Source organism: Pipistrellus hanaki (genome assembly GCF_964339955.1).
Source record: "Pipistrellus hanaki genome assembly, chromosome: 1".
Classification (NCBI taxonomy): Eukaryota; Metazoa; Chordata; class Mammalia; order Chiroptera; family Vespertilionidae; genus Pipistrellus; species Pipistrellus hanaki.
In genome coordinates this window covers 98,585,843-98,607,963 of record NC_140503.1, presented here as the reverse complement: position 1 = coordinate 98,607,963, position 22,121 = coordinate 98,585,843, and the positions used below count along the sequence as shown (strand labels likewise).

The 22,121-nt window shown below is 52.3% G+C and overlaps 1 protein-coding gene across 1 annotated transcript in view; it reads right to left on the bottom strand.

Annotated features, from left to right (window-relative positions):
• The window catches only part of SEMA7A (semaphorin 7A (JohnMiltonHagen blood group)), a 28,658-nt gene extending 7,411 nt beyond the window's left edge, over positions 1–21,247 (bottom strand). Inside the window, exons 1-7 of the mRNA XM_084905770.1 lie at positions 15,996–21,247; positions 2,584–2,735; positions 2,041–2,082; positions 1,597–1,689; positions 1,314–1,398; positions 1,092–1,202; positions 333–472 (exon numbers count right to left, since the gene is read on the bottom strand). Coding sequence (XP_084761896.1) covers positions 333–472; positions 1,092–1,202; positions 1,314–1,398; positions 1,597–1,689; positions 2,041–2,082; positions 2,584–2,735; positions 15,996–16,344 — 972 coding nt within the window. The 5' untranslated portion in view covers positions 16,345–21,247. The remainder of the gene's footprint in view (positions 1–332; positions 473–1,091; positions 1,203–1,313; positions 1,399–1,596; positions 1,690–2,040; positions 2,083–2,583; positions 2,736–15,995) is intronic.
• Between the last annotated feature and the right edge of the window lie 874 nt (positions 21,248–22,121).

Genomic DNA, 22,121 nt, shown 5'->3' with positions numbered 1-22,121 from the left:
CACTCATACAGAGATGACACACTCACACACAGGTGACACACTCGAATATCCCAGCACCTTCACACTGTTGAAACGCACATGTAAACACACTTCCATACTCCCACTCCCACTCATACACACTCTTAGATGACTACACTCACTTGCACATTGCCACACATGCACATGAGCTCAACCATCTTTACCCACTCACAGATGCACAGACACTCTTGTGCATATACATCCCACACGCAGACTTATACATTTCACACACTCCTTCAGACAAACAGGCACTCACACACTCATACCTATTCACACATAGACACACACTCTTGCCCATTGAGCCACCCACTCACCCTGCAAAGCTGGGCCACGCGGGACACATTGAGAGGAGCCTCGGGATTTTTGTCAGGGTTGTCCTCCCGGAAGAAGTAGTAGATTTTGTCATCATAGGCCTGGTCTTGGTGCACGATGGTGGCCTTAATGAACTGTGGATCTACCAGTGATACATGTGAATTGATGTCAGGGGGAACCTGCTCGGGAGACCCATTCCAACCCTGCATCACACCCCCCAACTCTGCACAAACAAACCTGGAGCAAATCAGACCTGGAATAAAACTCAGAACATCAGGCCCAATACCCCAAGGGTCTGAGACTCAGCACCTCCATCCCACATCTGTTCTGCTCTCCCCTTACAAAGATGTCATCAGCCCAGGAGCAATGACTTCATGCCTGGGGACTAGGAAGGTCCCTGGGCCTTTATGTCACTTCTGCCTAATTGGCAGAGCCCTAATGAGGAGGGAAGGAGAGTTGCCCCCACATGAGCTCAGCAGAGGGATATACTATGGCTCCCAGGGACCCCACTCTGGGTCTGCGGCTCCTCTGTTTTGTTACCACAGTGTGTAGGGCCCATCTGCCTCTGCTGTTCCCCCGCTCCCTGCCAGGCCAACGTCCTCAGCTCTGGCTATTCAGGCCTGTCCTAAACTCCCACTTTCCTGACTGGCCTGTGGCCCCAGTCGCCCTTGGGGAGCCCCCGCAAGGGACATGAGGATCCCATGAGCCGCCGTGGGCCTTCACATCCTGGTCTACCCCAGCCCAGCTGGAGTCTGACTCACTCTGCATGACGGTGTCACTGGTGTACAGCTCAATCTCGCCCTGGATGCGGCGGAACCGAGGGATCTTCCCATTGTATTCCTGCTTCCGGATTGTAGAGTACACCTCATCCCCTGGTCATGGTGGAAGGGGTGTGGGAAAGGGCAGACAGTTCTTAGAAGTTCCTCCCCTGGGCATGGGCACTGATTTGATCACCCTCCCCCAGGCAAGGGCAGCAGTCCTACCGTCAAACAGAACCAGGGAGTTCTCATCCGGGCTGAAGGGGGCATAACCTCTCCTCTCACCAAGTGACTCCACAGTGCCATTCACCTGGAGGAGACAAAGGGGTTAGACAGCCACACAATCCCATGGCTACTGCTTCCCATGGGTGCCAGCTTCCCCTCCTCCCAAACATTCTATACAAGGTGAGCCAGCCTCTGAGTCTCCCTCCTCCTTCCCACTTTGGGAGGCAGAAGCCCACCCATGCAAGGGCAAGCTGACAAGGCATATGGGTAAGGGCCTTCTCACCAGGCTCCAGCAGCTGGGGTGCCGGGCATTGGTTCCGCAGGCCAGCAACCCCTCACCCTGTCTCTCCAGGAGTGTTATATAGTTCTCACAGTCCTGCCAAGAAGGGGAAGAAGAGAGGTAGGTCAGATGCCTTGACAGAACTTGAACCAGAACCCTTAGTTTTGGAGAAGACAGAATCAGAAGGAGCATGGAGGCAGACTCCAAGGAGAGCCTAGAGGGGATGCAGCTGATCCCAACTCCCCTGAGAGCAGAGGAAGAACACAGGGACCTTGGAGAAGGACTGTGTCTCCCATTCAGACTGGGAACCCTAAGACAGGGCTGCCTCTTTCCTCTCAGACTGGGGCACCCAAGGCAGGGTCGTGCCTCCTTCCTCAGATTCCCAGGGACTCTCATCCCTTTTCCAAGGCGCCAGCCTCCCCTCTACACTCCCTCTCCTCCACTCACCTGCTTGCCCAGGCAGGATCCCTTGGTGGAGCCAATGTTCACCTGGGGGAGAGGTGAGGAAGCATTAGTCTACCCTGGAGGGGTCAGTTGCCCTGCAAGCACTGTCCATGTGCCCTCAGGACAAGTTCATTTTATAGCATAGGTGAGCAACTAGGACTCTGACAGGGTGTGATTCACCAAGGTCACACAGGCTGCTCTGTCCGATGCTGAGCCAAGCCCAGAGTGCCAGTCGAGGGATCTCAGAAGCCAGGGGCGATGGGGTTGTGGAGCTCAGTTTCCAGCCCAGGCCTCCCCCATCAGTGCAGCCCACCTGACCAGGTGGGTAAGCTCTGGGCTTTTCTCCACACTGACCAACACCCACTCCCACCTGGACTACCTTTAGGGAGCCTCCCCCAGGGACCGTTTATGGGATAAAACGGGAGGTGGACCAGTTTAGGAGAAGATGCCATCTCCCAACCCCTAATTCCCTGAGCCCCCTCACCAAGGACAGAGGGAAATAAGGGGAGAATTGGGGGAAAGGGGCAGTAAGGGCCCCAAGCTCACCGTGTGTATAGAGGCGTTCTTGCCCTCAGGGAAGTTGAAGAGGTAGACCTTGCCACGTCCACCCATCCACACAGAATCGCTGCCTGGCTCATGGAAAAGCACGGTGTGTGGCTCCGCTGAGCCAAAATCCACCCTGTCCTTCCCTATGCGGCCTGAGGAGGAGGTAATTGGCAAAAACTTGAGGCTGGGCCACGGGCAGGAGACTCTATCATCCCTCTCAGGCACCCGGCACCTCCCTGGCAACTAGTGCTTGAGTCTGGGCTGGGGCAGCACCAGGACTCAGAGCCACAAGTGGAAGAAGTAAGGGTACCTTGGTAGGGTCCTCACCCCAAAGCCATGGCCCCTACCCTATAATATGTGACCTCAGAGTAGGGACTAGGAGAGCAGGCTTCCTCACCCACCACTGCCCACCCACACACTTGGCTATTTCCAACAGGCTGGACTTAGGCAAGAGGGACCAGGGCCTCCGTGGCTCTGCAACCCACAACACAGCAAGCAGCCATCTCCACCCCCTGCAGGTAGCAGGGCTCTAAGCACCCCACTTAGAGTCCAGGTTCCCTAGAATCACTTTGTTCAGCACCCTATCCCCTCCTTCAAGAAGCCTTCTCCAACTCTTCCTGGCCCAGCCCAGGCCTTCAGTGAATAGGTCAGCTCACATCAGAGATGGAAATAAATCTAAATGTCCATTCCCTCCCATTTCACAATGAAAAAACAGGGGCCCAGAGCAGGTATAGCACAAGGTTGTAAAGTCAGTAGCAGTGCCTTAACGAAAGCCAAGCTCCTGCCCACAGCTAGACACTGGCCTGGCCCACTCTGGCCTGGTTTCATGGAGGTGCCAGCTCACCCCAGGGGTCAAGTTCCACCTCCCTCCCCAGCAACTCTGGGATAGGATGTCCTTCACAGAGCATAGCCTGGGCCTTTAAACAGGAGGGCTGATCTGGGCAATTTTGCCCAAAAAGGAAACTCTCTGCAGATACTGCCTCGGGGGAGATGTCATCTCCAGCGACATTGCTGAGATTGTCCTGGTTGCAGAACTAAATTCCAGGGTTTGGACAGCTCACATCTTCCCACCTCCGACCACCCTGAGGCCTCATGCCGGAATGGGGCCTGACCACTGTGTATTCAGCTACAGCAAACTCCCGGGGTAGCCAGCTTAGCAGTGATACGCAAGGAAGATACACTCCAGCCCGGACAGAAAAGAACTTCCCTTTTCTTCTTGCTGCCATTTGAGCCATTCCAACTGATTCTGCATTCAACGGGGCAAGGAGTGCAACACTCCTTCATTCCTGAAGATGCATGCCTGTGTGGCCAAGTCACTCTGGAGGTGGGGTAACACACTCTCCACCTCAGCTGTAGCCTGGCTCACTGCGGAGATGGAAACTGAGGGCTCCTTGGGGACACGCCAGCCCAATGTCACACTAGGCGGCAGGACAGACTGCCTAGTTTATCACTGAGTACTGGTTGTCAGGAGCGTTTAGGAAGTGCAGCATTGTGAGCCACAGAGAAGTGCTGAACTTACTGCCTCTGGTTCACCTGGCTTTCCTTGGGCACTCCACAAACAGCCCAAGCAGCCTCCCTGAACTGTGAGGCCCACTCCCCATCAGTCCCAGCTATGCAGGGCTCCTTTCCAGCTGAGATAAAATTAGAGTGCTGGGGTCAGCAGCCAGAAGATACAAGGCCTTCCTGACTCAGCTCCCACAGCTCCCCTTGCACCTGCAGCCTGAGCAGCAGCCACCATCCCACAGCCCAGAGCCCAGAGCTCAGCCCGGGATCCAGACAGTCAGCAGTCCCAGCTCCCCTCCCACATCCCCAGATGGCCAGGGGCCAGGGGCCAGGGGCCAGGGACCCCGGGCCAGGGGCCAGGAGAAGCTATGTGTCTAGAGATGTTGGACTGGGACAGAAGCTCTGAACCCCTCACCCCAAGGCTAAAGGGGAAGAGCCCCAACCCTTGGGCCATACTGGCCATCTCTACCAGTCACCTCAGCTTGCACCAGCAACAAGGCCACAATCAAGACACAGCTCTCACCCCTGGAAAGAAGCACCAGAGGAGGCCCTGAAGGAGCCCTTGTCTGGGCGTCTGAAGTCCTGCCGGGGAAGTGGAGTCTGATGGGAAAGGCAGTAGCCTGGTCCTGAAGAGCAAGGTCTGCAGGGAAACTGGCCCTAACCTGGAATTCAGTTGGGGGGAGTCACCACATCAAAGCAAGCCCCCATAATGCTCACGCAAAACTGTCTAGGTGCTGCTCACAAAGAATTTCTGAGGACACAGAGGGCGGGTGAGAGCTGCTGCAGCTCCATGCGAGGGACTGCAGCATCGGGGCCAGGGCAATCCTGCACAGAATTGCAAGCCTGAGCCCTATTCCTCTCAAACCTGGCTGCAGGCTCTGGGGTGCAGGGAAGGCAGGGATTATTGGCCCCATTTTGCAGAAGAACAAACAGGAGCCTAGGAACATTGCCTCCACTGACCCCCAGGCTCCCGCCTCTCACTGCTCTGCGCCTGGTGGTATGCTGGAGGGGATGGCACCAGTCCGGCACCAGGACCTGGACTTGGCCCATTCTCCACCCCAGCCCCACACCTGCTCCTGCACAGCCCAAAGCCCTCTAAGGGTCTGATTGTGCTGGGGAAGCTCAATGAATACATGAAAGGACAAGGACGCTTTGTTCAGGTTGGCAGGAGCGGGGGCTGGGGGCTCAGGGGCAGTAGGGCTGCCTGGAAGTGAAGGCAGCACCAGGCCTTTGGGGCCAGGGAGGGGTCAGCCTTCAATGCTCTGCCCATGCAGAGCAAGGCTGGGACTGCCCCTAAAAAGGCCCAGCCAAGGGAACAATTGTCACATCCTTAAACACGTTTGTTTTTGTTTGTTTGTTTGTTTTGTTTTGTTTTTTGCTTCTTTATGAAACCCAAGAGATGAGGAAGGCAGATTCAAGCTAGATGGATCAAGAACAGGCAGAAAAAGAATTGACTTCGGCAGGGGAAACAGGCCAGGCAAAGCAGGGAAGCTGACTGCATGGTGAGTACAGAGAACTAACCAGAGAAGATCAGGAAGGCGGGCTAAGGACCTGTGTGATGGGGAGAGAAGGTGCTGCAGCCCCCCAAGGATATACCAATCCACTGCCCAGCAGTCTCTGGTGCTTTCCCTCCTTTCTAGGAGCAGGGTCAGTGTCCCAAAAGCCACCCCTCTTCTAGCACCCCACCTCTGTGCTCCCTTGCCTGCACAGCCCCCTCTGCTTCCCACCCTGGATATCTAAAAGAAGCACCGTCTGGCACCACCGTGTCTCGCCCCTCACTCTCCAGCCTGATGCATTAGTGGCTGACTAAGTGGTAGCTAAAAGCTCCCAGAATAACCAGGAGTTCAGGCAGGAGAGGGGGGCTAGGGGAACACAGGGTGGGCATAGCCCCAGAGGCAGCCTGGTACAAGACCCCCTCCTCCAACCCTATGTGATTCCAACCCTTACTTCTTCTGGATCAAGGAAGAGCATACTCAGGCTGCCCTGTACCCAGCATGTCTCCATGGGCCTCCTTGAGACCCCACCTCCTCACAGTGTCAGGACAGGCAAGGCCCAGGCCCAGCCCAGACCAAAACAAGGGTCAAGAAGATGGCTGGGTGTGGGAGGCAATCTCCCTCAGCCATAGCCCCCCAAGTTGGGTTGTCCCTAAAGCCTGATCCTGTGGAAACCAGTCAGAGCTGATTCCTCTCATGCTTGCCACCTTCCCACCACTGTCCCAGCAGCCAGTTGGCTGGGGTAAGTCTGTACTTCTGTAAAGCAGGCCTGCCAGGTGGAACACCATTCCTTCTCTCATATTCTCTGGGTGCTGTCCCCATTTCCTCTTTGCTTGTGAGAGGATAGCCCAAGGGGAGGGGAAAGAGCTGGAATGGGAAGGGGGTATTGTTGTCCCTGAAGGGAGCAACAAGGGACAGGCCCCACAGTCTGGTCTGGGCAGGGACAGCCTTTCAACCTGACCCATTGACCCAACAGGTCTTGAATGCTAAACTCAAGGAGTCATTTGAAAGTGGGTATTGAGGTTGACTCTGAGAATGGTAGGAATTCAGACACCCAGCAAAAACCAGGCCAACCTCCAACTGGGACCCAATAACAGGTGGCAGGAGCTACGCCCCACCCCCACCCACTTCACACCCTTGCCTAACACACAGCTGGCAGAGAGAAGAGGAAAGGCCCACCTGGAGTCCAGGAATTAGCTGGCAGCCTCTCCACCCTTTGAAACCCACACCCTATGGGTCACAAGGTGGAAGGGAGGAAATCGGAACAGTCATTGGGCTGAGGGGGCATAGAGACCAGAGAGGCTGTATCAATGGCCCAAGGCACATAGCAAAGGAACTAGGGGCAGGGCAAGGTCACAGCCCAGGGTTTCTGGTACCCAGCACACAACTTAGTCCTCTGGAACCACATCCTGAACTTTCTTGAGAGCCTCAGGATTTACAAAAAGCTGTATATCATCTTTTCTCCACTTCCCTGAGTCATCTCCTGCTCTCCACCCTCTCCGCCCTATTCGTTGAGAAGGCACTAACCTGATAACTGACAGGAATTACCCACACACCTGCCTTTCAGGTGGGGTCCTGATCTCCAACGACTTTTAGCAACCAAAGCCTTAAACTCCAATAAGTGACAGAGGTAGAATGCAGCACTGGGTCAGAGCAGTGGAGGGAAACTATTCCACTGGGATGAATGGAATCAAAGGGGCAAATGTTGCATTGGTTTTGTCTCTCCTGATATGGCCCGGGATGAGGGTGTGAGAAGCTACTCTTCATACCCAGAAGCCCCATTTCCAGGGTGGCACTGACTCATGCTAAGGAGGAACTATGGTTGTTACTGGGGTGCTGGTAACATTCAATATTTGGCAGGACAAGGTTCCAGCCAACTGTCTGGCAGGGGCAGAGCCAAGCACTAGACAGGTAGCAGGCTCTTGATAAGGTTCTTAGTCATGGGAAATGAGAGGTCTGCCGCTCTTTATCAGCCAGGGAACAGGGCTGGGCTAAGGGGTGTTTCCTCTGCCCACCAAGGTCAGCTGTGGGTGGGAGGGGCGCATATATGAGTTAACTCAGCCCTGATTCCAAGAAGCCATGTTCTCCCTTTGGCAGCCAGGTGGCTGGTTGGGTATGACCATGACCAGGGGCCAGACCTTCCTGACTTTACTTTCCTCCTCTATGGATTGGAACAGCTAATACTTGCTAAGGTCTAGGTTTTATGACCCACCATCAACCTTGAAAAATCACAAAACAATCAAGGTTAGTTAGGTCATGGGTCACTTTTGGCAAAGTGAGAGACAACTTTCTGGAGGTGAGTCAGCAGAAGCCACATCCTCATCTGCCTCCACTGACCAGCCCACCAAATTCCCCAACCACCCTGCAGAAAAGGCAAGACAAGGGGTGCATGCCCATCTTATAGACAGGAAAACTAAGACTCTTCAAGCCAGCTCTGAGCCACTGTGCTCAAAGGACAGGAGGCTTGGCTGGTGATGAGACCAGCTGGGGCAAAGGTTTGGAGGGAATGGGACAGTTAAAAGCAAGCTGTGGGGGAGCTAAGCTGAGCCATATTCAGGGGCTCAGGGCGGGAGGTTAGCACCGAGACCCAACTGGAGCAGAGGAAACAACACACCCAGGGAAGGCAGGAAGCCCAGCACGAACACCATGACCCAACTACCTTCACCTGTTTAGTTTTGTGTGTGTTTTTTTAAATATATTTTTATTGATTTCTGAGAGGAAGGAAGAGGGAGAGAGAGAGAGAAGCATCCATGATGAGAGAGAATCATGGATCAACTGCCTCCTGAAAAAGTGGGCATGTGCCCTTGACCGGAATCGAACCTGGGACCTTTCAGTTCGCAGGCCGATACTCTATCCACCGAGCTAAACTGGCTAGGGAGCTTCACTTGTTCTTCAGCTCAGCAGGTTCTAAAAGCCCCAAAGTGAGGCCAAGGTCAGCTGGTGACTCCTTCAAAGGAAACAATGAATAAAGCTGAAGGGCCTGCCCTTGGGCCCAGATCCAGGGCAAGGGTGGCAGAGAGGGCAGAAGATGGTTAGTGGAGGCAGGTAGGCAGGATGGGAAGACTGTTGAGAAAAAGAAGGTTCCCAGGTCAGCATAGCCTGGGCCAGCAATGGGTGGGTGGGAGAGCAGTAGAAGGGCAGCCAGGGAGAGCTGGTGGGGGCTGGGCTGCCAGAGCCTTATTTCATCAGAAACCAAAGGAGAGATGCCAAAGGAGGAAAATGATGACAATGAAGATAGTGATACCCCTACCTAACACCTAACCACTCCATAGCATTCACCATGTGCTAGGCACTGTTCTAAGTGATTTGGGGATATATTAATTTATTTAATAATACTGAACTCTTATGTGGGTTCTTTTATTATCCCCATTTTACAGATGAGGGCACCGAGACACAAAAAAGTTGAATAACTTGCTCAGGATCACACAGCTATTAAGGTGGAGAGAAGGTTTAAAACTCAGGCAGACTGACTCTGGAATCTGTGCTTATAATTCTGTGCTTCATAAATGGGCCCTTGGAAGCTTCCAGGCCAGCCTCTTCCATACAGATAAGAAGACTAAGGCCCAGTGAGGGTAGAGCCTGCTCAGATGCCTCTTGGCTCACGATGCCCTCAGGAGAGCGTGTTTAAGTGAGCGTGGGTCTACAGGCTGATGGATGGTGTGGTGGGTGTAGGGCTGCAGCACAGCACTGAGTGATGACCAGCAAGTCTAACTGAGAAGATAAGTTTTCTGAGATCTCTACCCAGAAATAGAACATATTCTACAGCGAAGTGCAGGGTATACTCACAAACCCTTCTTTTACACATGCCAGGAAGCACTTGCCAAAAACATTCCCCACTTGGGTATAGAGAAAGGGGAACCCTCATGAATTATTGGTTGGAATGTAGATGGGTGCAACCACCATTGAAAACAGTATGGAGGTTCCTCAAAAACTTAAAAATATAACTACCATATGACCCAACAATTCCACCTCTGGGTATTTATCCAAAGAAACACAAATCACTATTTCAAAAAGATATATGCACCTCTATGTTCACTGCAGCATTGTTTACATTAGCCAAAATATGGAAGCAACCTAAGTGCCCATCAGTGGACCATTAAATAAAGAGGATGTGGTACATATACACACTGGCTCATTACTCGGCCATAAACAAGAATAAAATCTTAACATATGCCACAACATGGATGGATCTAGAGAGTATTACACTAGGTGAAATGAGGAAGACAAATACCATATTATTTCGCTTATATGTACAAAGTAAAAGAAAAAAAAAATAAATGAACAAACAAAACAGAAACAAATTCATAAATATAGGAAACAAACTGATGGTTACCAGAGGAGAGGGGGCTTGGGATCTGGGTGAAAAAGGTGAAGGGATTAAGAAGAACGAATTGATAGTTACAAAACAGTTAAGGGCTATGAAGTACAACATAGGGCTGTGGTCAGCAAATTGTGGCTCTCTCTTAGGCCTCTTGAGTGTGGTCCTTCCACAAAATACCATGGCGTGGGCGAGTCTATTTTGAAGAAGTGACATTAGAAGAAGTTTAGGTTTAAAAAAATTGGCTCTCAAAAGAAATTTCAATCGTTGTACTATTCATATTTGGCTCTGTTGACTAATGAGTTTGCCGACCACTGACATAGGGAATATAGTCAATAATATTGTTCGGTGCCAGGTGGGTACTAGACTTAGGTGATCACTTCATAAGATATATAAATGTCTAATCACTATGCTGTACACCTGAAACTAATATAATATTGAATTACAACTGTAATTGAGAAATATTTTAAAATTAAATTATAAAAATACTCACCTCTACCCCTGGCTCCTCAGTTCAAGAACCCACCATGTCTACCCACTGCCCATTCCAGCAGGGCCCAATTCCTCTACTGGTCCTTCCTGATATCTCCAGATGCCTTCCCTAGTTACCGGCAGCAGGCTTTGCTCTCTGGGCACCTGGGTGCTGCCCAGGGCTTCTCCTCCTCTCTCCCCAGACCTAGGCATGGGGCAGGGGGTAGCTGCCCTCTACAATAAGGACTGCGTGGGGCTGCTGGCACAGAGCCCTGATTGGAAGCAGGGTGTGCAGGAGATACTCAAGATCAGCCTAATCCCAGGATGCTGTGAAGGCTAAACCCAGATTAGCCCAAATCATGACACAGTTCAACCTGCCCTTGCAAAGACCCTCTGAGGCCCAGCTGCCCTGAGGAAAAAGCAGAAGAGGTGCATTGAGCAGGCCCAAATCTAAGATCCCGAATGGAGGAAGGTCATGACAGTAGGGCTCATGTCAGCAGATAGTGCTGGGGCAGTAAGAGCTGGGCTCAAGCTGAGCCAGCCAAGGAGGAAAGGGACTCAGGGAACTCTAAGCCTGGGACAGAGCATGAAGGCAGACAGGCAAATGTTGGGAAGCCAAGAACTGAGGCCAGGAGCAGAAGACACAGCCCTGGTCCCAGCTATGCCGGTATCACTAGGTGACCTTGGGCAAGTCTCTGTCATCATTGTCTTCAATTTCCCCATCTGTGGAACTTGTGGTTAGCTCAGCAGATCTGATTTTTTTTCTGACGTCCTAAACTCTGTCCAGTCAGGTTGTGTGGGCTGAAGGCTCCTCGGAGGAAGTGAGGTAGCACGGGCAGAAAGGAAGAAAAGAGTGAATGGGGTGCAGGGAAACAGCCCTGAGGCAAGAAAATGTGGGAATTGGAGAGTGGTGAGGGAAGATAAGGTGGGAATGGGGCCAGGCTACCAGGTAGGACTGGGGAAGTGGCGGCTCTGTCTCTGTGTGTCCCAGGAAAAACTCTCAGCACAATGTCCCAGAGGGATGGAGAGGCCTTGCAGAGGCCAGGGCACAGTTCTGGAAACACAGCAGGACACAGGCCAAGGCTGGGAAGCAAAGGGCTTGGAGGTGGAGAACCACTCCCCTCCCCCATAGAGGCAGGGAGGGGATGGATCTCCTGGTCTCTTGTGGTTTGGGCCGGCTAGAGAAGGTGGAAGCCCATTTTGCTAGGACCAACGAGTCCTCCTTGCTGTAGAGGACCCCTTCTTCCCCTGCCCTGAGAGAGAGGAGGTTTCCGGGGCAGCCAGGCCTTGCCAAAAAAGGAAACCAAGAGAAGAGGAAGTTTCTAGCCCCAAAGCAGGGGAAGTGTGGTCAGTCTCCTGCGACACAGGCCCTATAGTGGCTGAAATGAGTGACATGGGGCCGGGGGAAGAGGACAGGATATCAGATGGGGCCCCAGCTATCACCACAAGGGCCACCCACTCCCACCACTGCCCCCTGCAGGCAACTGGACCCTATTCCCTGGGCTGAGCCTGGCCCTCCTCATAGAAGAATGTCCAGCTCTCCCTGTCTCCCACCCCGGGGAGTGACCTACACCCCCCTCCTCTGACCCCCCTTAAGAAGGTGAAAGTTCCTGGGAGGTCAGAGGAAGGTCATCTGCCTCCCCCTCTTCCCTCCGCAGGGCCTGGCTGGTGCTGGGGGAAAATTCTGGTCTCCCAGGACCCAGCCCCAGCTTCCCATCAGCAAGCTGTGACTCTAGGGAGGACTTCCAGACAGCCATGGTCCTCCCCACACAGGGCTGGTTCTGGAAGTCAGGTGGCTGAGCTCACGTGTCACCTCCTGCAAGAAACCTTCCCAAAACCTGGAGGCCAAGCCTGACTCAATATCTCCCACTCACTGCCTCTTCCTCTCCCTGGTCCTAGTTGTAAGTTTTAGGGTCAGAAATCTTGTCATGCCAAGTGCTCTCTCCTGTCCCTCCCATCCCCCACTGTCTCCTACTCCTCCTGCCATCATGGCAGAACACCTCTTTCAGGAAGTCTTACCTAATTGGGGATACTGGATTATGTACTTCCTCAACCCCCACAGCTGCCCTCTGCCACATTTCATTGTAACTGCAAGTTGACCTCCTATTTCTCCACCTACACTGAGAAGTCTTCAGACTTGTCTAGTTTCTCATCCTGGAGCCCCCAGCACAGCCCCAAGACCATCACAGGTTGGCCCCAGCAAATGTCAAAAATGCTGAAATACCATCTACCTTTCAGGCCACAAACCAATATGCCACTTCCTCCAGCTGATTCTCAGAGATCATGAGAGAAAAAGAAAAGAACATGAAACTCAAGGATTTCCCGTGATTTCCCAGGTTTCAATTTCTCCTTACAGCTAAGATCTGAATGGGCCTACCACCAGAGAGGTAGGGGTCGCAGGAAATTAGTGCTCTCATAAGTATAACTCCTCCCTCCATTCACTTTGGACATTAGAGGAAACTGAGGCTCATAAAAAAAGCAAACCCTTGCCTAGAGTCACACAGAAAATCAGGCCAGAGCTGGGATCTCTTCCCCTGACACCACGGTCATCTTGAGCCCATGCCATCACTCACTCCAGCCTGCTCTCAGAACCTTCACTGTTCAGGACAGAGGGCCACAGACCTTGGCAGGAAGCTCCTAGAGGCATCACCGAGCATCTCTCTCCCAGCTTTGGACCACCCCCATCTCCTCCTGGGAATTGCCTCCTCTCTGTTCTGCAGGGGGTTCACCCTGAAGGTGAAGAGCACATCTAAGTCCCCAATGGGGCAAGGATTTCCACTGAAAATGCTGATGCTTAGGGAGCCCCAGCTGTGACCTCATCCCCTAAAGGGGGTGACAACAACCCCTGCCCTGGGGAGCAGCTTCATAATGGCTCCCCAGCAGCCTCAAGTCAATAATAACATCCTGTTGTTTAATTGGACAAGGGAGAGGCAGAACCAGCTGGGCAGGTAGCTCTGTTTCTCCTTGGGGGCAGGTTGGCTCATCTCTGACCTTGGGGGTCAGGACCTTCCTGAGCTTCTCCATCTCCTCTAACTGGGGATGAAATGAGGAGGGGTGCAGAGCTTCCACAGGCAAGCCAATCTCCCACACTCACCTACACCCATTCCTCTCCAGCCCCTGCTTGCAGGAAGGGCAGGCCCAAACAGTCGTATCTCTGACTGGCCCGTGCATCAGTGACAGTCCTCAGGGGACAATCTCAGAGCCCTTCCTGCTCTGGTGTGTTCTGAGGGTCAGAGACAGTGTGGTGCTCAAGAACACCTAGCAGGTTAGTGCTAGCACATCCCTCTCTGCCCAGAATTGCTGGACCAGGGCTCAATATTTTGAAGAGTTCTCAACATCTGGCAAGTGTAGTTTGGGACCTCCCAGAACTTCCTAATCTAATCTTTCCCTAGGATGTAGGGGTCCATGTAGCAAAAAATAGATTACAAAGAAGAGCCGGAGCTCCATACCCAGTCCCACACCTGTCTTGACTTAAAACTTAATGCCAACCTATACCTCATAGAGAAGTGGCTTCAGGACCACCATTATCCTACATCTGATTGTTCCTGGAGGCTGCCCTCCACCTACCCCAAGTAAACAGGAACTTAGGCCTCTACTACAGCAAAGCCAAGGGGATCCTCCTCTCACCCCACTTCTGCGGTTGCCCTGCCCAGGCCCATTTCTGTCCATGTGTCACCCCACAGGAAATGGAAGGCAGCTGTCAGCCAGGCATACCATCACCAGCTGGTGGTCTTGAGGGACAGGCAAATGGTAGGGTCTGTCTGGCCAGTGGGGTGCCTGGCACTGAGGAAGGAGACTACAGGCTGCCCTAGAACGAGACAAGTGAGGGGTTGGCAGATCCCAGCGGGGGACATTAGTGTATTACCAAGCAGAGGGCACAGCCAGAGTGGCTATTATAGTGAACTGCATGGAAGGGAAAGGTGCTTTGGGAGCTTTGAAAAGTGGGCAAAAGAACTGAAAGCAGCTTCAAATAGCTCAGGGTGGAAAGATGAAATGCCTGAGATGGAGTACTAAGTACTAAGAAATTGGTGTGCATTATATATGTGGGGGGAAGGATCTTCAGAAGTCTTGGGGAGTGGAGGCAAGCAGAGCCAAATGCAAGGGGGTTGGCGGGGGGGGGGGGGGGGGGGAGTGCTAGAACACTTAGAAATGGCCGTTTATCCCCTTGAGAGGGCCCAAATGCTGGGCTGTCCAGGACAGCCAAAGGGTTTGACCCAAAGCCAAGATGCTGGGAAGGCAGAGGAAGCCTGGGCTGGAGGTGTCTATCATGAGTAAACACCAGAGGTCCACCCACTCTGCTACACTCCCTCCAGAATACCTCGGGCTGGGTTACAGAGCTGGCCCCCTTAGTCCCTCCTTTGTGTGGCCTAAATCCTTCTCCCCTCCCTAACCCAGTGCTAGCACTGGTCCTATGCCAGATCAGAGCCCTGTCTGCACTTTTTCCAGTGACCTTGTGCAAGTCACATTCTCTCTGCTGCAGCTGCAGTTCATGCCATTGGTTTTGTGTGGGGTTTTCTCTCTCTGCTAAGAATACCTGCCCCAGATAATGTTCAGGCTCTGGCAATCCCTGCAAACCGCCTCAGTCATCAAAGGGCCCTGTCAGGGCCAGACCAGGCGGCTTCTCCAACCCCCACCCTGAGTCCACCTCCACCACAGGGGGTCAAAGAACCACCAAATTAGGGGACAGAACCCAGTTGTCCTGGGGGTGAGAAGCATTTACGTGCAATGCAGAAGAGGGGAGCTCAATCCCTCATGGCATAAAACCTCAAACCCCACCTAACCGGCTTTCGTACCCATTGTTTAACTAAGGCACCCCTGAGGGAGACTCCTGTCCTTCAGACTCGTATATCCACCGTAGCCTAAAAGCTACACCCCTGTCCCAGATCCGCTGCGTGGGGTCCCAACGGCCGCACCCCACCCTATGCTGTGCCCACAACGCTGGCACCTATTCCTGGTAACAACTGCCACGTGCGGACTGGGGGGGGTGGGGGGGGCGCCGATCGCCGGTGCTGGTGCCGGCATTGCAGAGGTAGCGCCCTGGTGCCCAGCCTCCACAGCACCACACCAAGTCCCAGCACGCTACAGGGTGCCCACCCCTTAACCGGCCTGGGTCCTGGGTCCCGGGCGAGGGCAGGCAGCAGGGTCTTTGTTCCCACAGCCAGAGCGGAGCAGCGGCAGCAAGGAGTCCGAGTCCCCGTCTCTGGCCCAGCCAGGGCTCCTTGCGACAGCGGAGCCCGCAGCTCAGGAAGGACTTGGGGGAGGTCCCAGCCCAGGAGAGCCTTGCACAGAGGCCCTGTGCTGGAGGACAGAGAGCGCCTCTGGGCGGAGAGAGGGGCCCCGCTCCCTTCCCCGGTGCCCCGGCGCTGCGGCTCCCAGCTGCGGGAGGACTTGGAGAGTCTTAGCCTGGGTTCCGGCCCCACCACCCACTTCCCCTGTGTTCCAGCGGCTCCAGTGTGCCAGCGCACACTCACACTCATCCAGACCCATCCTCTCCCGGAGAGTAGCACCCGGGACCCACAGAGCCTCGCACACGCACCCTCTCCAGTGCCGCACACTCTGCACCCACCCGAGAGGAATCATATCTCGGGCTCCGTCCCGTCCCCCCCACCCCACTGCATGCCACCTACCTTTCCAGACAACAGAGATGCGGGGTCCACTCTTCGGGTGGCCTTGGGTGTCGGCGGCCGCCCAGAGCAGCAGCAGTAGCAACTGCAGCGAGAGTCCGGACCGAGCCTGTGGGCCGGGAATGCGGCAGCGCGGGACGCGGAGAGAGGTGCATCTGGGCGGAGGCGGTGTCATCTCGTGGACTTGGCTGCGGAGACTGAGCCAGCACCCGAGCACAGACCGATACCAGCATGAAGAGGCGGAGTCAAATGCCTGACCCCACCCCACCCCTCCCCCGCCCCTCGCAGCCTTTCTTGCCTCCAGGCTACCCAAGTGGGGCACAGTGCCCACCGCCTGTGGAACCTTAGTCATTCCTTCCCGGGCAGTTCCACAGGAGAACCTGAGTGGACTGGGACAAGACAGACTTGGATCTTCTGTGATCTGAGGTAGTTTTGGTTCCCTCTTAGGGCCTCAGATCCACGCCCCTCCCCGCCCCCACCCCACCCCCCAAGCCAATGAAAGGGTTGGCCTAGAAGAGGGGGAGGACCTCTCTGAGGGTACAGACAAGTCTACCACCAGGCAACCTCGCTAACGGCCAGCTCAGTGTTTTGCACCCTGAAGACCGTGTTTCTCAGAGGATAGGCTGGCCTGAGTGGACATGGCTCCTTCTGAGCCTATAAGCACCGAAGGTAGGTGAGTCGGTGGGAGAGAGGGAAGAAGGGGGGAGGGTTGATGAGCTGCGGGGAGCACTCAGCAGCCCTTTTTGCTCTGCTATGAGGTGAAATTTTCATCTTGGCCTGGCTCCCTCTCCTCCTTTCCCTCCTCTCCCCATTCCCTAGCCAGCAGCCTTCTGGGATGCCTCCCCCCAGCCAGCTGGTGTGTGCTCAGAAAATCTAAACTCATTTCCATGTGTGTGCAGGGGGATATAATCAACAAGGCCCCTTACCCAATTCAGAGAGGGAACATACTGCATTCTTAGGACTCACTGTGAGGAGGCAGAGGCAGACAAGCTTGGGGTTTCTCCGCTCCCCAGCTACATAGGGCTGAGCTACTGAAGACAACCTGGTGACCTCCTGCAGGGTGTAGGTCCTGTCCCTCTGCAGTCACCAGGCAATTCTCCCATCAGTTCTGCCCAAAGAGGACCAGACCCTTTACCTTGGCTTGTGCCTGAAGGAGTTTGGATGGGAAATCCACTTATCCAATGCTTAAGAGATATCTCTCCCCAGGTGGACTGCACTGAGAGGACACAGGGTGAGGAGGAGATAGCAGTGATGCCTGTGAGCTTCCAGGACCCACACACCTCTCTGGACCTGATTCACACACTGCAGACACCAGCTAAGACAGGGAGCAAGAGATCCTCATCCCAACCTCAGCTCCAGCCCTCTGCTCTGATCTACAGCAAGGAAAGTATTGTTACCAGGAAGTTTTGCTTTACCATTCCAAATTTTGTTTCCAGCTATCACCTCCATCTTTCTCAGGGGCCCCAAGATAACCCAACAAGTCAAAAGGTTAAATCAAGATGCCTCCAGAGATAATGGTTCCTGGTAGACTGGGTAGGGTCGCACACCGCCCCATAGAGAGGATGGTTCAAGAGCCCCTCCCCAGGCCCGGAAGCCAGCAGCATGTCCTGGCCCAGGCTAGCCTTCAAGAATGACACTCTGTTTCCAGCCCAGGGCCTTATCTGCTGAGCTGTATGGCCTAGTGTCTGCCCTCTCTGCAAAAGTAAGCAAATTAAGAATTAATGATAACACTACTCATGTGCACAACTCACAACACACAACACACTTCCACCTACCTTCTCCCTGCAATCCTATATTCTCGCCGCAGTGAGAGAGCATAATTCCATATTAGAGAAGGAAACTGAGGCACAGAGAGGGAAAGGGACCTGCTCAAGGTCAGCTAGTGGAACCAAGATGGAAACCTGGGTTTTCTGACTCCAATGGTAATAGCTAACACTGAGGTTGCTCTGTTCTTTGTGTGTTTCTTAGCTTCATTTTACCTTATTTCATCTTCACAATCTTATGAGATGGGTGCTAGTATTTGGCTCCTTTTGCCAGCAAGTAAACCAAGGAAAAGAGAGAGAATGTGATATCCCCAAGGTCACAGTTAGAGAAGGGCTGAGATTAATGCCTCAGGCAGTCTCTCTGGGGCTGACACTCTTCTACATCATAAAGCTCTTAATGCAATGCACCCTTTTGCTAATGCCTCTTGTGTTAGGCTGCATTCTGGATCTGAATGATCCTTAAAAAAGCCCAGACAGGTCCCAGGTTACCAGATGCTAGGCAGGAGGGTAGGCTAAGGTCTAGGCTCAGCATTCCAAGCCATAAGGAAGCAGATGGAAACTGGGGCAGATGCTAAGGGTTGTTGTTTTGTTTTTGTTTGTTTTTTTGTTTTGTTTTGTTTTGTTTTGTTTTTTCCAGCTGGGCAAGGGGTGAGGGGGGGTAGTGCTAAAGATCATCCCACCTCATGTCTCAGGGTGGGCCTCTGGCTGGGCTCCTCCATGACCAGCTCAGCACCTGCTTTACCACCAGTGGGTATCCCTGAGCCAGCCAATCTAGGGGCAAAGGGCCAGGGCCAGATGGCAAACCACTCCTACTTGGCTACAAACAGCCAGGGGAGGTGAGAGCCAGGCCAACAGAAGGAGAGGGCAACTAGACTATGGACATAGAGGAGAGCGGATACCCCTCTAGGGGTGGGGAAAGCACAGAACTAGAGTTTGTGTGTGGCCTCCCTGCCTGAGGCAGCATAAGGAAATAAAATAAGAATGAAACAGGTGATGACAGGAGCCTTAAACAAGAACAGGGGCACAACCCAAACTCCCAGACAATGATGGGAAATGGATCAGCAAAGGAATCAACAGATGTGGATGCTGACAGGTGTGAGGCAGAGGCCATTCCTGTCCTCCTCTTCCCCATGACTCCAAATATGAGGGATTGCAGAAAGGAAACCAAGAAGAAGAAAAGATGTGGGGGTTCCTATCTAGGAAAAAAATACAAACCATGACAGGGTCTTCCCAGAATGGCAGCTAAGACACAGTCAAATCCAAAAAGGCTCATTGGGGAATCAGGGAAATAGACATAGAAGAGAGGATCCAAGATGGCGGTGTAGGTAAGCACCTAAATTACTGCCTTGCACAACAATTTCAAAACTACCACTAAAAGACAAAACATCTATCACCCAGAACCATGGGAAAGCTGGGTAAGTGGAAGTTCTACAACTAGAAGGAAAGAGAAAAGAGCATCGAGATGTGCACAAACGCTGAAAAGCTGAGGTACGTAGGCACTTGATCAGGGCTTGCGGCGGGCATTGTTTTGTTCAACCAAAGGGAGACAAGCTCCCAATTACTCTGAAATCCAGTTTCTGAGGAGACACAGGGGACCCAAACTATGGGTCCTATGGGGAGAAGCTGGACTGTTTGCCATCAGGTCGGAAAATGATGGTGGCTTGCTTGCAGAGGTGTACGCAGGAATAATTATTTACTGTTCTGGGGTGCGAGACGTGGGGACGTGATCAGAGACGCAGAGACAGCTGACTGGCAGCCATCGCTGTTTGCCATGCCCTAGCCTAGTGACTCCCTAAGACTCCACCCCGCACAATCTACATACCCACCCAAGCTCCAAGCAGTGGCTTTTGCATAAGAATGGCTTGCCCTATCACAGCATAACCAAATAAACTGCAGCTCCTGAGAGTCAGCTCCAAAACCTCCAAACCCCAAGCAAAGAGGAGAAAACTGTAGTTCTTGCTGTAGCTCCTGCTAGGTGGCCTCAGATAGTAGCTGACCAGCAACCTATTGGAGATCCAGAAGCCAGTGTACCTAGTGGTCAGTGTAAGACACCAGATTTCAACTCCTCACATTCATAAGTGACACATTCAAGGGGCAGACTCAGTGAGCACCAAAGCCCCACTGAAACAAGTCCTGCCCCATAAGTGTGTCTCCAGTGCAGCAGTTCTTCCATTATATTGTAGAAACAGCGAGTTCTCACAGCCAATTGGCCTGGAGGTCAATTCCTTCAAGTGTACCAACAGCAAGCAAAGCTTAACTACACCAAGACTTTGCACTCAGCCCACAAAGGGGTGTACCAAGAGCATCCACCCCAGATGATTGGGGAGGCTGAGCTACTGGCCCCTATAGGTCACCTACCACACAAAGCCACTCCATCAACACAGGGAAGCAGGCAGAATGTGGAGTCAAAGAAACATGTAACGAATGAAAGAAATGGAGGAAAGCAAGCTACTGGACAACATAAGAGTTCAAAACCACATTTATAAGGTTACTCAAGAATCTTCTAAAAACTGCTGAGAAACTTGATGAGACCTTCGTGGAGCTTAGCGAGACCTTCAAAGACCTTAATGAGAATGCAAAAAAAAAAATAAAAAAAAAAATGGAAAAGGACCAGCCAGAAATTAAGCATACACTGTCTGAAATAAAGAATATACAGAAGCTCAACTATAGATCAACATGCTCCAAGAATCAAACCAAAGATCTGGAATATAAGAAAGCAAAAATCACCCAACCAGAGAGGCAAAAAGAAAGAAGAATCCAAAAGTGTGAGAATAATGTAAGGAGCCTCCGGGACGGCTTAAAGCATACCAACATCCGGATTTTGGGGGTGCCAAAAGAAAAGAGCGAACAGAATATTGAAGGCTTAATGGAAGAAATAATGACAGAAAACTTTCCCTACCTGGTGAAAGAAATAGACCTACACCTTCAGGAAGCGCACAGGACCCCAAACAGGAGGAATCCAACGAGGAACACACCAAGACACATCATAATTAAAATGCCAAGAACAAAAGACAGAGAGAAAATCTTACAAGCAGCAAGAGAAAAACAATTAGTTACCTACCAGGGAGTACCCCTACGACTGTCAGCTGATTTCTCAACAGAAACTATGCAGGCCAGAAGGGAGTTGCAAGAAATATTCAAAGTGATGGACAGTAAGAACCTACAACCAAGATTACTCTATCCAGCAAAGCTATCATTCAGAATTGCAGGTCAGATAAAGAGCTTCATAGACAAGAAAAAGCTAAAGGAGTTCACCACCACCAAACCAGGATTACATGAAATGCAGAAGGATATGCTTTAAGAAAGTAGAAAGAGGAAAGGTAAAGTAGGAAGGAAAGTAGGAAGAAGAAAAGGTAAAGATAAAAATTATGGCCAAAACTGGTTTGGCTCAGTGGTAGAGCGTCGGTCTGCGGACTGAAAGGTCCCGGGTTCGATTCCGGTCAAGGGCATGTACCTTGGTTGTGGGCACATCCCCGATAGGGGGTGTGCAAGAGACAACTGGTCGATGTTTCTCTCTCATCAACGTTTCTAGCTCTCTATCTCTCTCCCTTCCTCTGTGTAAAAAATCAATAAAATATATTTAAAAAAAAAAAAAAAAAGATAAAAATTATGAACAACAAAATGACATCAAATACATACCTACCAAGTGAATCTGAAAATTGAGTTAATGAAAAATCTGATGAACAGAATGGACTGATGAATATAATAGAATTGGGGACATGGAAAGGGAGTGGACTGACAATTCTCAAGGGGAAGGGGATGTGAGGGGTGCAGGAAGAGATTGGACAAAAATCAAATACCTATGGTTGAGGACAGAGGTGGGAGGTAAGGGCATGGGGTGGGGTAGGGAATCAGGTGGAGGGGAGCTATGGGGGGGAGAGGAACAACTGTAATAATCTGAACAATAAAGATTTATTTGAAGAAGACGACAACGACAACGACGACACACAAAGCCCTGAGAATCACAGGCCTGAAGCACCAGAGGTCCTGGAAGCCTTCCTCAGCCTTTCAAGCAAAGCCTTTCACAGTCCTATTTAGAGTATTCCTCCACTCTCCAAGCTTCCTCTGACCCCCTCCTCAACTCTGATTCATGGCTACATTTGATTTCAAAGGAGTAACTCAACCCTAACAAGAGGCCTGTGGGAAGTTAAAGATGGAGATATAAGGAACTCAAGCCCACAAACCTCTTCCTGCTAGATCCATCCCTGCTATGAGATCTCAGAGCTTGTGTCCACCTATGCCTTCTGGCTACTACTATCAACAGCAATTCTTACTGCCCCCAACCCCACTCATTGCAGGGGGGAGAAACCAGGGAGATCCTGAAAATAGTGAAGCAGGTCAGGTGGGGCTGGGAACCCTGAGAGGG